Source organism: Scleropages formosus, chromosome 15 (genome assembly GCF_900964775.1).
Source record: "Scleropages formosus chromosome 15, fSclFor1.1, whole genome shotgun sequence".
In the NCBI taxonomy this organism is placed as follows: Eukaryota; Metazoa; Chordata; class Actinopteri; order Osteoglossiformes; family Osteoglossidae; genus Scleropages; species Scleropages formosus.
Window position 1 is genome coordinate 1,891,475 of NC_041820.1, and position 14,892 is coordinate 1,906,366.

General features: G+C 53.7%; 1 protein-coding gene across 1 annotated transcript; it reads left to right on the plus strand.

Moving 5' to 3' along the window:
• Window positions 1–248: 248 nt before the first annotated feature.
• On the plus strand, window positions 249–9,848 carry nol10 (nucleolar protein 10). Its single transcript, XM_029258546.1, has 21 exons — window positions 249–492; window positions 655–700; window positions 1,125–1,223; window positions 1,371–1,448; window positions 2,639–2,676; window positions 2,828–2,964; window positions 3,159–3,224; window positions 3,364–3,424; window positions 3,499–3,584; window positions 4,519–4,597; window positions 4,763–4,912; window positions 5,045–5,111; window positions 5,900–5,952; window positions 6,260–6,386; window positions 6,573–6,652; window positions 6,854–6,952; window positions 7,058–7,150; window positions 7,244–7,426; window positions 7,526–7,806; window positions 8,192–8,294; window positions 9,016–9,848. The coding sequence occupies exons 1-21, from the start codon at window positions 427–429 to the stop codon at window positions 9,154–9,156; spliced, it is 2,133 nt and encodes a 710-aa protein (XP_029114379.1). The 5' UTR covers window positions 249–426; the 3' UTR covers window positions 9,157–9,848.
• Window positions 9,849–14,892: the final 5,044 nt, after the last annotated feature.

A 14,892-nucleotide genomic window follows, 5' to 3' on the forward strand; every position in this document is an offset into this window, starting at 1 on the left:
GTGTTTATTTCAATAACTGCGACTCTCCTCCACACGAGAGAAACTCGCCACTCAACGCACCCCGTTTTCTCTAAGTAACAAAAAAGTGTCCAAACGTTGCTGAAATTAAACAAACCAATGAATAATTTTTTTCTACGCCATTCCATAAATGTGGAAAGTAAGTAATTTACTGATGGTAAACAAAGGGCACTGTTTTATTACATTGCTGGGAACCAGGGCCCCTAGATGTGCGTCACTCCGTGTTTCCACACGGACCACAGTGTCGGATGGACCAATTTCCGGTTGTTGCTGTAGTGGGGCCGGCAACGTGGAGCGCAGCGCTCGGCTCAGTTGGCGCCACTTGTCAGCGGTTATTAATAGTTATTATTATTTTGCCATCGGTTTACGCCGCGTTATGAGCCAGAGGCCCGCTCGAGAGCAGTAAAAATGCAGGTAACGAGCGTGAACGATGTCAAGATTTACAACCTGAGCCACGGAAAGTCTCTTCCTGAGGTGAGGCGGCGGTTCTGCGGGTTGGGGGGGTGGGAGCGCGGAGCTCGGAGCTCGGAGCTCTTCTCTTGTGTCCACGCGAGTCGTGTCTGTGGACAGGTCGTCTTGACTTGTCCTTTGCTTTAATTTCACTATAATTGAGCCTCTCTTGTTGTTCTCGCTCAGTGGCTCTCAGACCGGAAGAAACGGGCCTTGCAGAAGAAGGACGTAGGTAAGTTACTGACATCAATGACTTATTACTGTTATTGTTAATGTTATTATTAAGGCCACAGCAGTGCACGACACAAGTGAGCAGTGGAATCACATCACAGGTACATGAAGGAGCTCATTTGTTGACTCATTTCAAGTGACTTACAGTGTCAGTGTACCTTATTTACCTTATATACCCGTGTACTGTTCACATATGGGTCATTTTACTAGAGTAATTCAGGGTAAGTACTTTGCTCAAGGGTACTGCAGCTGAAGGTGGGATTGGAACCTGCGACCTGTGGGTCTAAAGGCAGCAGCTCTGAGCACTATAGTACCAGCTGCCGCTTTTCTCAACAAAGTTTACAGTAGCAAATGCGCACACACACACCACCATCTATGCCCTGCTGCCTTGTGTGTCTGAATCCTGATCTCTGTCTCGTCCCCAGAGATCCAGCGCAGAATTGAGCTCATCCAGGACTTTGAGATGCCCACCGTGTGCACGTCCATCAGAGTGTCTCGCGACGGGCAGTACGTCCTGGCCGCAGGTGAGCAATCCTCTGCCCGGGGGTCGGGGTGCGGGTGCTGCTGCGCGTCATCGCAGTGAAGGTGGTGGGGAACAGAGACATGGGACTAATTTGACCGCCTTTGACGTGTGTCTCTTCTCGAACCCTTTCGACCGGACCCCCTCTCAGGGACCTACAAGCCGAGGGTGCGGTGCTACGACACGTACCAGTTGTCCCTCAAGTTCGAAAGGTGTCTCGACTCGGACGGTGAGTAGAACCGGGACCAGATAGAAGGCCACTTTGAAAATGTACTGCAGCACCTTCATGTCCTTTTACTGCACATACAGTACAAACACAGTCTCTTCAGCTCATTTATGGTGTAACTGTTCACGCATCGTAATGCCATAGCATCCCCGGATACAACCTTTATCCAACCACTACTCTGGCATTGTTCTTGCTCATTTGTGTATCTTATAATATTTAAAAAAAAAAAAAAAAAAACAATTGGCGTGGGTATTGGGATTTGTCTATCCTGTGTCTTATGGACCTACTCGAACGATGAACCTCGGTGCAGCAAGTGGTAGGGAACAAACTAGGTTTGCTTGAGACTTTCATGTCTGCAGCTGTGTCTCCTGCTCTCAATGTAATGCATAAATTGTACTTCTGCTGAGATGTACCGTCGCTTTGGACAAAAGCGCCTGCTAAATTAATAAATGTAAATGTAATGTTTTTGTTTTGTTTGTAGCCTCTATTTATTGAGCATTATATTCATAGCAATTCTGCACCCCCCCAGTCCTACCCGGGTAACTAGGGGCAGCAGGTGGTGTCGTGGTTAGAGGCTCTACCTGTGGCCATGAGTTCAGATCCTGTCTCGTACTGAAATGATACAGTACAACGACCGTGTTGTATAAAGGGGGTAAATCAGTGTAACCAAGTTACCTTGTAAGTCTGTGGAGAAAAGTGTTGGACAAACGAGTAGAGTAAATATTACTGCGTTGACCAGTGAAATGGACAGTATGAAATGAGCACTGAGATGGACAGTAAGCGGAGACCCTGGCAACGGAATCCAGTCCCGTTGGCCCGGTGTTGGGTGTCTAATCACGCCCTGGTGGAGCTTCACACACACTCTTTATGTGGGGCTCTCAAGGCTAGAAGGAGAACCAGGAGATTAATTTTTAAACAAATGGGGTGGGGGGGTCGCATTCAGTGGTTTCAGAGCTGGAGCTGCACACTGGGTGACAGGTGCACGCTAGGAGGTGACCGGGTCAAAGTTCATCATGCGATAAATACAATTGTGTTACATTCAGATCAGTTACACTGATGAGCCTTAAGGGTTGAGGGGGGGCTCATGTGCTGTGTATAAATACACATGCGCTCTGTGTGTGTGTATTTTTGCCTGGAATGAAGGAAACCAGTTAAGTTTGAGCTACTTCTCTGTTGATATGTTTGCCTTCTAGTGGTGACCTTTGACATCCTGTCCGATGATTACTCCAAGGTGAGTCACCGTGTGTGTGTGTGTGTGTAAGAGGGAGGCACAGGGTCTGCCCCTGGCCAACACACAATCTCCCCAGTGAAACGAAGGCTGGCAGCAGCTGTGTGTTTGCACTGACCGCGTTGTTCCCTGTTGACCATTCTGTGTGTCTCAGCTTGTCTTCCTGCGCTGCGACCGCTACGTCGAGTTCCACTCGCAGCACGGTCACTACTACAAGACCCGCATCCCCAAGTTCGGCCGGGACTTCTCCTACCACTACCCCTCCTGTGACCTGTACTTTGTCGGGGCCAGGTGAGGGTCGGGGGTTGAGGAGACGTTCCTGTCAACTGCATGTTGTGACACCTGCTCCTTTGCGCCAGAGGAAGCGTTTCTGTCTGCTCCTGTTTCTTTGTGCTTATCAGGAAGCTCTTCAGTGAATTTTTACATTGTTCCCTCCCGGCAAAGTCGAGTTATAAGACTGAAGGTGTTTTCCTGCCCTCCTGCAGCTCTGAGGTGTACCGGCTCAACCTGGAGCAGGGGCGCTTCCTGAACTCTCTGCAGACTGACGCTGTGTGAGTGTCTCCATCCTGCTGGCTTCGTGTGTGTGTGTGTGTGTGTGTGTGTGTGTGTGTGTGTGTGTGTGTGTGTGTGTGTGTGCGCGCGCATGCGAATCTTCTGACTTGTTGACTTGTGCATTGTTATTTTTTGAAGGACCATCAATGTGTGTGATATCAACCCTGTCCATCACCTCTTTGCCATGGGCACCGCAGAGGTAGGTTTGCGTCTCGCCCGCACCCCTGATTGGTCCGTTTGAGTCCTGTCTGACCTTCGCCACTCTCTGCACAGGGGAAGGTGGAATGCTGGGACCCTCGCATCCGGAGCCGGGTGGGGATGCTGGATTGTGCGCTCAGCAGCGTCACAGAGGGAACAGAGTGAGTCTCCAACTGGCCACGAGGAGACAGTGTTGAGCTGCGGTCGCTCTTAGGAGCCTTTGGTGCCACTCTGGGACACCACAGTTCAGTTTATTTACCGTCTTTGCAGAGTAGCTGCATGTAGAATCGATACGAAGTACAGAAGTGATTATGACAGATGGTGTGATGAACCTTTGTGGACCTGTCTGGAGATCAGGAGAGAAGTGGCTCTGAAAGAGATGTTTTGAGACCCTTCTTGAATGCTGGAAGGGATTCAGCAGCTCTGAGGGGCACAGGAAGCTCATTCCACTGCATCAGGGCCAAAACTAGGAACGTACGGGCTTTTACATTTACTTAGCAGACGCTTTTCTCCAAAGAGACTTCCAATGAACTCTATGTATTGTTATCAGCCCACACACCTTATTCACCATGGTAACTTACACTGCTAGATACACTGGGTCACTCATCTATACATCAGTGGAACACACACTTTCTCTCTGTCTGTCACTTGCACACTATGGGGGAACCTGAACAGTATGTCCTTGGACTGGGGGAGGAAACCCCTACAGACATGAGGAGAACACACAGACTGAGTGGGGATTGAACCCACGTCCTCTCGCACCACCCAGGCACTGTGAGACAGCAGTGCTACTCACTGTGCCACCGCGCCGCTCTACTTTTGAGGTTGGACCATCAGCGAGTGGGACCAGCAAGCGTCCAGAGGTAGAGGAGCTCAGTGCTCTTAGTGGGATGTAGGGAGTGATCAGGTCCTGAAGGTATCAGGGTTCACATCCTTTGACCATCTTGCAAACCATAACCAGACTGCTGAACTTAACGGAAGTCGAGTGGAGAGAGATGTGGAGGGAGAAACATGGTGACTGTTTTTGCAGGTTAAGCACAACTTGTACCGTGGTATTCTGGATCAACTTGAATTGTTATTTTTTCCTCTCCACAGGGTGGACGCTCTGCCTTCCGTGACGTCGCTAAAGTTTAACGGTTGCCTGGGCATGGCAGTAGGGACGAGTACAGGACAGGTACTATATGCGATCCAGGTTCTACTCATACACAGCACCTGGATGTGCGGGGAGGCCACCGCTGGACCTCTGGGGTCATGTGTGTGTTTTCTGAACCAGTAATCCGTTGTTTCAGTGTGTTTCAGCTTCTGCCAGATTCCATCGTTTGTTTGTCTCATCCTCCAGGTGCTGCTGTATGACCTGCGCTCCAGTCGCCCCCTGCTGGTGAAGGACCACTACTACGGAGTGCCCATCAAGTCACTCAACTTCCACCAGCAGCTGGACTTGGTCATTTCCGCAGATTGCAAGATCATCAAGATGTGGAACAAGGACACTGTGAGCAAATGTCTGCTTCCTCTATGTGTGTGTGTGTGTGTGTGTGTGTGTGTGTGTGTGTGTGTCTCTTCATGCCTTCATACGCACTACAGTTCAGCCAACCCCAGTGTCCTCTTCCTTGCTCCTGTCCAGGGAAAGCTGTTCTCCTCCATCGAGCCGAAGAGTGACATCAACGATGTGTGTGTGTACCCCAACTCAGGTGAGCTTGCGGTTCGGCTCCTCTTCACTCCTGTGGGAGGCACAGTGGTGGTCCAACCTCAAAAGTAGAGCGGTGGTCCAGTCTTACGAATATTCCTATGAATATTTCGTGTCTCATCCAGCGTCAGTCTGCGTATCAGTGATCCTCAGCGTGGATTTCTCCTCGTCTGTTCTCAAGGGTGGATGCTACACTTTCTGGGATGTTATTTTTGTTCTCTCTTATTTTTCATACCCCCACCCTTCCCTACATGAGGCAGACTGGCCTGCTCCTCCTCCTATGCCTGTGGATAATGTGCAGTTCTCCACAGAAGCAGACGCGGCATGACCGCGTTACGTACCCTCACACTCTGGGTGGCCCCACTTTGAAGCAGGATGGCGCACTTCCTTCGCTCCGCCTACAGGTGGCAGCACCGGTGTGGCGCTGGGCGCCTTCGGCTCCCGCCCGATGGAATCCGTTCAAGCCTTAATTGCGCTAAATGCCGGGGTCTGTCCCTTAAGTGTCTCCTGCTGAATAATTAAACTCAATTAAAACGATTTCTGGAAATTTCCTCCAGTTCTGTCTGGAATGTGCGGTTAGAGCAGTGATCATTCATGTGGCTTCAGCATTATTAGAGGAGGCATACGCAGATTGAAAAGAAATTATATGTGTGCCTTTCTCTTGGAGTCGTCTAGGATTTAGGAAAGAAAGAGTGATGACAACTGCAGCGTCTGCGTCTCCTTCTCGGTGTGTGTTCCCTGTGACCTCTGTGACCCTAGTGCTGACCGCACACTCTCCTCTCTCCCCTGTAGGGATGCTCTTCACCGCCAACGAGGACCCCAAGATGAACACCTTCTACATCCCGGTGGGTCCCTGTCTGCCCTTCCTGCTCCCCGCTCTTCTGTTGCCCCTTCCCTCTTGTTGGATGCTAGTGATCAGGGGTTCGAGTTCAGCTTGGAGGTGACAGGAGGAAGCTGGGGTGGATAATGTGACCCCCCCCAGCTGAGCTCTGTTGCCTTGGATACAACCCGTGGAGTCGGGGGAGAGAGCTGTGGGGCTGTGGCTTCTAGGGAAGGGCACTGGTACGCTGTGGTGCCGTGTTCTTTAATTAGTACATAAGCGGCCGATTCTGCTACATCACCTCTGATCTCTGTGCCCCACCCCTCCACCAGGCCCTTGGCCCCGCCCCTCGCTGGTGCTCCTTCCTGGACAGTCTGACTGAGGAGCTGGAGGAGAACCCAGAGAGCACTGTCTACGATGACTACAAGTTTGTCACACACAAGGACCTGGAGAACCTGGGTGAGGGGGGGGCGGGGGAGGCTGTGTGGGTTGATTCTTGGGGGGGGGGGGTGTCTTGTGTCTGAACCGGAGGAACGAAGGGTTATGTAATGGCGCAGGAGGGGGGGAATGCGAGGACGTGCATCTGCAGGAACTCCAGCCCCACCCCCGGCACGGCCTCACTGAGCGCGCTCTGTTTCTCCACAGGTCTCTCCCACCTGGTAGGCTCCGCCCTCCTCAGGGCCTACATGCACGGCTTCTTCATTGACATCCGCCTCTACCACAAGGTGAGTGTATGTCCCACACACGCACGTGGTCTATTCCTGACACTTGTATATGTTAACCTGCCCCATGTGTCACCGTGGCATACTGGGAAGGAGCTGCTGAACCTCGGAGCCATGAGAGACGGAAAGAGTCTTGGCTCTGCTGTTGTGTGCTAGCCTCTGCTAACGTGCTAACATGTTGTCTGCCGTGCTGCGGGCGATCAGGTGAAGACCATGGCAAACCCGTTCGCCTACGAAGAGTACCGCAGAGACCGTATCCGGCAGAAGATTGAGGAGACCCGGACGCAGAGGGTGCAGGTCAAGGTGAGGGGGCGGAGCCTCAGAGGCAAATAAACTGCACTGGAGGGTCGGAATGGTTTAGGTTCAAGATGAGACACTTGGGCTCAGCCCCCCCCCGTTGGCCCACAGACGCTGCCCAAGGTGAACATGGCGCTGGCCATGAAGCTCATAGAGGAGGGTGATGCTGAGGACCAGCTGGGCGCCAGGAGGAAGAAGGGCAAGGTGAGCACTGAGTTCTTTGGTTGCCATAGCAATGTTTGTTTACACTGTGCCTTCTAACCCTTCCCCCCGCTCCGGCTGTACCGCCCCCAACAGGTCGTCCCGAGCATCCTGAACGATGATCGCTTCAAGGTCATGTTTGAGAATCCCGATTATCAGGTGGACGAGCAGAGCGAGGAGTTCCGCCTCCTCAACCCCATCGTCTCCAAGGTGGGTCAGAAGAGGAGGAAGAAGCTCAAGCTCCTGGAGCAGCAGGCGGCAGTGGCGGCGGCACAGCAGGTGGGATCACAGCGGCGGTGGCGGTCCCTGCCTGTAGGGGGCTCTCGCTCATTTGTTTGCTCGAACCCTGGACCCTGACACCACCTTTTCTGGCCGCAGGAGGAGGAGGAAGAGGAGGAGGAGGGGCACGGCAGCTCTGAGGAAAGCTCAGACGATGACAAGAGCTGGGTGGAGGAGGTGCGAGAGCAGCGGCGCCTCCTGCGGGCCGAGGAGCGTGATCGCAGGCGGCAGGAGCGCAAGCAGCAGGACCGCGAGACCAGCTTGCAAAACCCTGACCGCAACCAGAACCCGAGTCCCTCGCAGCCGCGGTTCTTCCAGATCCGGAGCGGGGAGGAGTTCCACAGCTTTGGTGACGTCGCGCGGAAACAGAAGATGCAGAAGTGAGTCTCTCTTCCTGATCTGCCTGTTTCCTACTGCTCCCTCGTTTCCTGCTGGTGTTGAGGTGTAGTTGACAATAACGTGTTGGTTCCAGGCTCACGCCCTCCAAGTCCAGACTGTTGCTCTGTCAGTCTTTTGTTTTTTGTGGCTCCAGCCAGTGGTTTGTAGGTCTGCCAGTACAGCGGTGACGATGACAGCTGCGCCGGTCCACACCATTTAGTCAATGTTCAGGGTGTGTTGATGAAGGGCAGAGGGACACACACTTGTTGACCTGTCATGTGGCTCCACCCTCTTTTTACAAGTGTCAGTTTAGCAGATTAATTCTATTAGAATTATCCAGGATTCAGCTGACACGTTTGTGCGTGTGTGTGTCCGTCCGTCCATCAGGGCCTCTCTGGAGGAGCGGGTCAAGGCCGAAACAAACATGGGCACTCTGAATGTGACCGATACGGCTGTGGGCAGCAAGCAGCTCACCTTCACCCTAAAGAAGGTAGGTCCTGCGTCCCACTGTGTGCGTGCGTATTTCTTCCATTTTCTGATACCCCTCCCTTCTACTGCTGTTTCACTGAACCTGCTGACACAAAAAATCTTGTGGGAATTAGCAGGGAAGCAGCGTAGAGGCCGTGTGTGTGTGTGTGTGTGTGTGTGTGTGTGTGTGTGTGTGTGTGTGTGTGTGAGAGTGAGAGAGAGAGAATGCTGCTTGCTGCTGCCCTCGGGCTGCATTTCCACGGCCTTCTCACACACCCAGGAAACAGTAACTGTGAAGCACAGAGTGTGACATTCCTCTCTCATAACAAGCCTGAGTGACCTCACTGGGCCCCACGAGGGCTGTGGGTTTGAGACCCAGAAACTGCGCATAATTAGCTCAAAGGTCCTTGAGTCTCAGTCCCAATAGGAGGTGTCTTGAGCGATGGGGGGGCAGTGGCCCTCCGGAGGAACCGACTTCGATGGGGTCATGTCCTCTCAACCGCTTTGCATGGATCCTGCACTCTAGGTGTGTGTCATGGTGGCACAGAGAGCCACGCCTACTGCTGTCAGTCCCCACCCAGCCCCCCACGGCTCACCGTGTTTATGGATGACCTTCATCCCCATGATGTTGGTGTCCTCAGCATACAAACAGGATGGTGTTTATGGTCAAAGTCTTTGTCACACAGTGCTGGACCTCACACTGGTGTGTGTGTGTGTGTGTGTGTGTGCGTCTGTCGTTGCAGTCGGAGCAGCAGCTGCAGCAGCTGAATGCTGAAAGGGAACACCATCAAGAGAGGAGGAAGCTGAGGCGTTCCGCCGGACACCTGCAGAGCCGGGGACGAGGACGTGGAAGGGGGCGGGGGCGGGGGCGGGGCCGCCGTTGACCCCCCCGGACTGCAGTTCTCTGGAAGGAAAACCATGTGGGTTGGGTTCGAATCCCCTACTTCCACAGCCCTGCCACCTCCCTCCTGAAGGATGTTGGCGAACTGTGTTTTCAGCTTTGGTTGTTTGTATATTTATATATCAAATAGTTTTGTCGGAACAGGTGGGAAAGCGAGCAGTGTTTGGCTGTTAAGTGCTTGTTTGAAAGTGCGCCTGTGTGTGTGCGCGCGCGCCCCCGTACGTGCGTTCTCTCTCCCTGTGTCATCAAATCTAGTTCATTCCACTGAATCGGGAAAACACTGAAGTGACACGTGTCTCTAACACACACACAGAGAGTTTTGCATCTCAATTACGGTGGAACATTAAACACTTTCACCTGACGGGCATCAGCGTGCGTCACCCGTGTGTGTTTGCACTGTGGGTTCTCCGAGTTCTCGGCTGACTCCCATTCTTGAACGCCCTTCCTTGGTCGTCATCGCCATGGAGACAGCAGGACTGGGGCTGGCAAGTGGGTCATGCTGAAGGCATCACTTTTCATGGAAGGATGACACACTTCCAAACGGGTGGCTCTGAAAAGAGGTTGGCTACAGGTCCTCTGGTGTGTGCGTATGTTTTCTGCCCTACTTCACAAGCGCGGAGTGTGTCCTGCTCACGGACCCCACGTCACACACGAGGTTAGCAGCAGTGGGCAAAGGCTCGGACAGCGCCTCGGCGTATGCGCACATGTCTGTGCACGTTTGTCAGGGGGAAGAGCAGGCAACGCACGCTACGTTGTGTTCCTATCCCGGACAGGGAGGGCCAGAGTCAGTACCGCGGTACCTTGACCCCACCCTGCAGTGGCAGGGCCCCCCGGGCGGCGAGACGAAAGGGCCCGCTGCTTTCACAGGGTAATCCTTTCCCAAGGGGCACTTGAAAGGCCGAGAGCCGCCGGGGGGTGGGGTGCGGGACGGGGTCGCGGTGCGGCCTGTTCAACATCACCGCGGCGATGAGAAAGGCGGCTGGGAATAGGGCTCCGAGGGAGGGGTTTCTAGGAAAAAGACATGGTGTTCTTCTGACACGTTGCTGTTGGGACACCCCCTTCTCTAACACGAGGGAGGGTGTGCAAGGGCCAGCAGGTGGGGCCGTGGTTAGAGCTGCTGCTCATGGACTCGAAGGATCCAGCTTTTAAGCGCTCTCATTGCTGTAGTGCTCTTGATTAAGGGACTTATCTTAAACTCACACACACACACACACACACTTTCTGAACCGCTTGTCCCATACGGGGTTGCGGGGAGCCGGAGCCTAACCCGGCGACTCAGGGCGAAAGGCTGGAGGGGGAGGGGACACCCGTCCGTCGCCAGGCACCCCAAGCAGGACTTGAACCCCAGACCCACCGGAGAGCAGGACCCAGGCCAACCCACTGCGCACCCCCCCATCCTAAACTGATATCGTAAAATGCACTGTGGTGTATAAATGGGTAAATCAGGGTAAAGTGCTTTGTGGGACAGTGTTGGGTAAATGAATTTCGCAGCACACTGAGACTCATCTGGGGTCAGTGCTGTGATCACGGTGTCACAGGGCTTCTTCGCAGCTCTTCGCACCTGTGACACAACGGCTGCATGCTCCCAGGGGTGGGGGGGTGTCCCGGCGAGACGGAGAGAATGAGCTCGGCGCCGCCTTGGCAACCGTCCTCACTGTTTCCTCAGTGCTCCTAAAGGGTCTGCATGTCCCAGCTGAAAGCAAGAGCGCGGTTTGGACACAGCATGGTGTGTGTGTGTGTTTGGCTCTCCTGGTGCAGGGCCCTGTGCCCCAGCTCACAGTTTCACACGTCCCGGCATGAACCCACACTGCTTCCACTCCTGGCTTTGAGTCGGCCACTCAGGCTGGCTTCCCGCTGGCGCGCGCGCACACACACAGTGGGAGGAGCAGCATTCCTCACGCCTGCGTACCTCCGTGGGTGAGCCCAGGAGCCGCCCAGTGTGGGCAACAATGCTCAGAAGTGCAGTAAGTAATGTTATAATAGGCAGGTACATGCCTGGCTTTGTCATTAAAAGTCTGCCACACACCTCACTAACACCACAATAATTCCTTTTGAGCTGGGGTGTGTGAGAGTGTGTTTACAGTCGAGCGCTTAGGTATGTGGTTTTTCCATCATGGTAGGAGCGGGTTGCTCAGGGGGGCTTTGTGGCGCGTGCCTGGTCTCCGTGATGACAACACCATCCTGGCGAAGCGGGGGGGGGGGGGGGGAGAGATGGGCGTCCGTGAGACAGGCCTCACGGCGCGGTGGTTGCGGTCAGTCAGGCGGAGGCCTGTCAAACCTGGAAAGCCAACCCAAGGCCACAGTGTGGAACAGCTCCCCGTGAGCCGTCCGTGCTGGGCACCGCGCTCGCTGCTGCACAGGACAGAACCAAAGACGTGGGTCACACGCAGGACAGGCCTACAGGGTACACATGACTGTGCGCGTGGCTGCGGGTGTGCACCGCGGTAAACGCAGCAGGAAAAAAGCAGTGGAACATTGGGTCTTGTGGCTGCGGGAAGAGCTCATGAGCTTCGTAGCCTCCTGTGTGTCCACACACACACACGCTCACTCTTCCCCTGGACACACTGTAGTCCTTCTGCAAACTCCGACATTCATTCGCTCTTGAAATAATCAAACACTAGAAAAGAAGCTGTGAACTGGGAGCTATTTAAAAATAACCAAAGCAATTGCTAACTTTGGTCTCTTCTTAAATTTAATTTCTAATTCCAGAAATAGTGCCACAGTCAGTTACGATTTGTTGGACCAACCTTTGACCACGTTTGTCTGTTGAGCTGTGATGTACGCAGGTCGCTTTGGGACACACAACATCCCCGACTCATTTAAATACGGTTTTTGCACAAAATGCAAGATAAAAGTAAAAGTGCACAAGCAACAAAGAGCTTTATGAAGATATGATTATTTAAGAACAGTCAGTGTGTCCAATACCAACAATTTTCACTGGCGCACAAGGTGATCGTGGCACCTGTTGTGATGTAAGTTTATGGACCAGGTAGGGGATCTGGAGAGATGTGGGTCTGAGATCCTACTTGAATGCTGGAAAGGATTCAGCAGTGCTGAAGGACAGAGGGAGCCCATTCCACCAGACTGGAGCCATAAGCAAGAACCTACCGACTTTTGGTTTTGGGCTACCTGTCAGTGAGATCACCAAGTGGTCACAGCTGGAAGAGCATGCAGATCTTGAGTCGACCATCCAACGTGTCCTCCACTCTTGGTGACATCAGCGACGTGCTACAAGAGAGCAGTAAGTGCTTTAAGGTGTTAGCGAGCAGCTGTCAACCAGAGGGCTGTTGGGGTGTGAGCGATTAAAAGGATTATGCAAGCAGCTGTCGGGAAGTAAAGGCCGTAGCTCGAGTGACCCTAAGGCCGGGCAGATGGCGGACAGGTCCCGCGATCCCTCCTGTCAATCGGAAAGCAGGAATAGCTGAAGAAATACACGTGTCCTTTAGCGAGAAAGGAGGAGGCAGAGACAGAAAGATGACGTCTGATTTGGATGAGAGAGGAAGGTTAGAGGCACAAAACAAGTTGAGTTCCTTTGGCTGACAGAGTGTGTGGCTCTAGAGGACAGCATCCACCAGGATGGACTCAGTCTCTGTAACAGTGGACACAGGTGCAGGATAGATCATTCTAGAGGGACTTGACATCAACTCGGTAGCATTTGGCAACTGTGGCACGCACAGTGTTGCAGGAACGTTACCATGCACAGCTTTGCTGAAGCGGTAATGACGGGGTGACGGTGGAATGAGGGTGAGCCCCGGGGACGTGACTGAAATCCATTTGCATCCGGCGGGGAATGCAGGACCACCCCACGCCCCGGGGTCAGATGTGTCCTCCCACAGCAAAGTCTGTCGGGAAAACGTTAAACAGGTGGGGTTGGACGTTCGGCGCCGTCACAGCTGGAGAACCCGACGCAGAAACACAGTAAGACCAAACAGATTCCATGAAACCCAGGGCCTCCCCGGTCCAGGAGGCAAAGCGGCGACGGTTCCCTCCGTGCGACGCGGGACGAGCCGAGAAGACGAGGACGTTAGAGAAGGGAAGCGGAGCAGCGGAAGTCGCAGCGGAATCGAGAGGCCCGTCGTTCCTGTGGGACCCACAGAGGGGAGGTGCTGTGGCTGTAGGTCTGAATGTCAGCAGGGAGGCGCCGCCGCCAAACTCGAATCTGCACGACATGCTCTGGTGCTCACACGTTACTCCTCAGCCTCCCCTCGTCCGTCCGCTTGCCATAGTCAATGGTCCGCTTTGTAAAGGTCAAAGGGCGCACACGTGACACGTAGGCTCCTCGCATGCCACTCTCCTCTTACATCACCGCTGCTCGGGAGCCAAAGCAAGTCCAAAGAGAGCGAAAAGAGCTGAGCTGCGGTGCTTCTTGCCCAGTAAACTTTTAGCCCACCCAGCGATGCATGTTTATGGTCAAACCTTTGGGGTTTTTTTCCGAAATGGCACACCGACCACACACGCACTCTGACACACAGATGTTGTAGTCTCATCCCCCGCTCCCTGGAGCTGTAACAATCTCAGGCCTTGTACAAGACCGCAGATCGAGGTCAGAACGGCATAGAGAATGGGGGGGGGGGGGGGGGGGGCGATAACAGAAGCTCCATACATCTAGCGGAGCGAGGGGTGGGGCATTCTAGAGCTGGGTCACGGTCATGGCCGCTCCTTGTGCGCCATCCCAGAACAGGACAGGACAGGACAGGACCGTAGCGAGCTCCAGATAAATGAGATGAGGCGAAGCTCCCGGTGCTGCGGCGCTGGGGCGCATATGCCAGGAGACGCGGCCGGGTTCGCCGTCTGCGGAACGTCAGCAGCCACAGCCGCTGCCACGGAGGCACAGTGCCTCCTGTTTATGCCGTTAGGAGAAGCGATGTGGTTTGGGGTTTGAAATGCATTTCACCGATGAGCTCATGCGCTCGCCGTGTGTCGACGGCCATGTGTATGGAAACATTGTGTCGCAGCGCCGTTTGACCGAAGTGCGTTTGATCTGGAGCACAAATTCATTAAGACAGCAGTGAAATCCAGGCTGTGAAGTTTCCCACGTGAACGCTCGGGCCCCGCCATCCCATCATGCCTCCTGCCCGTTCAGCTCTGTCCCCGTTGCTGTTGTGTACACAGGGCTGACCGAGTCGAGGCCCGCTCTGTCTTCTCTCGTTTCTTTGTCCCGCTTCCTTGGATGAAGAGAGTTTTCAGTCATAACCATCTCTTTATTTACCCCAAGCAGCTCCTGACTGCCCCGTGTAGATCATAAACAGTCCCTTTGCTAAGGCCACACTGCCTGGCTTTGCGCAGTCTTAAAGGAGCAAAATCTGCAATTCTGTCGTGTGAACACATTGTTCCTAAATGTTGCCGCTCACTAAAATCACAGGAAGAGAAAGGAGAGCGCGTCCCTCTTTACTGATCAAACCGGGTGAAAAAGTCCCGCTGTGAAACACACTCCGTTGCGTCCAGGCCTCTGTGCCTCGTTGACGGACTGCGCCGTGAGGTTTGACCTGCGAAGACCAGCATCTCTTCGGTATCCAGCAACACCTCGCTGTTTATCAAGTCATCGCTGCTATCGAGTGCTCACAACTCAGCGTTGACGTTTGGGGACCGCATCATATGAAGAGTTCCTCAAGAAACTTCTCGTCTCCGCTTGCATATTTAAAGGGGTATATCCACTGTCGCTGGGGTTAAGTCCATTCATTTGGTTGCTGCTCCTTCTCACGATGTGTCCAAAGTACAA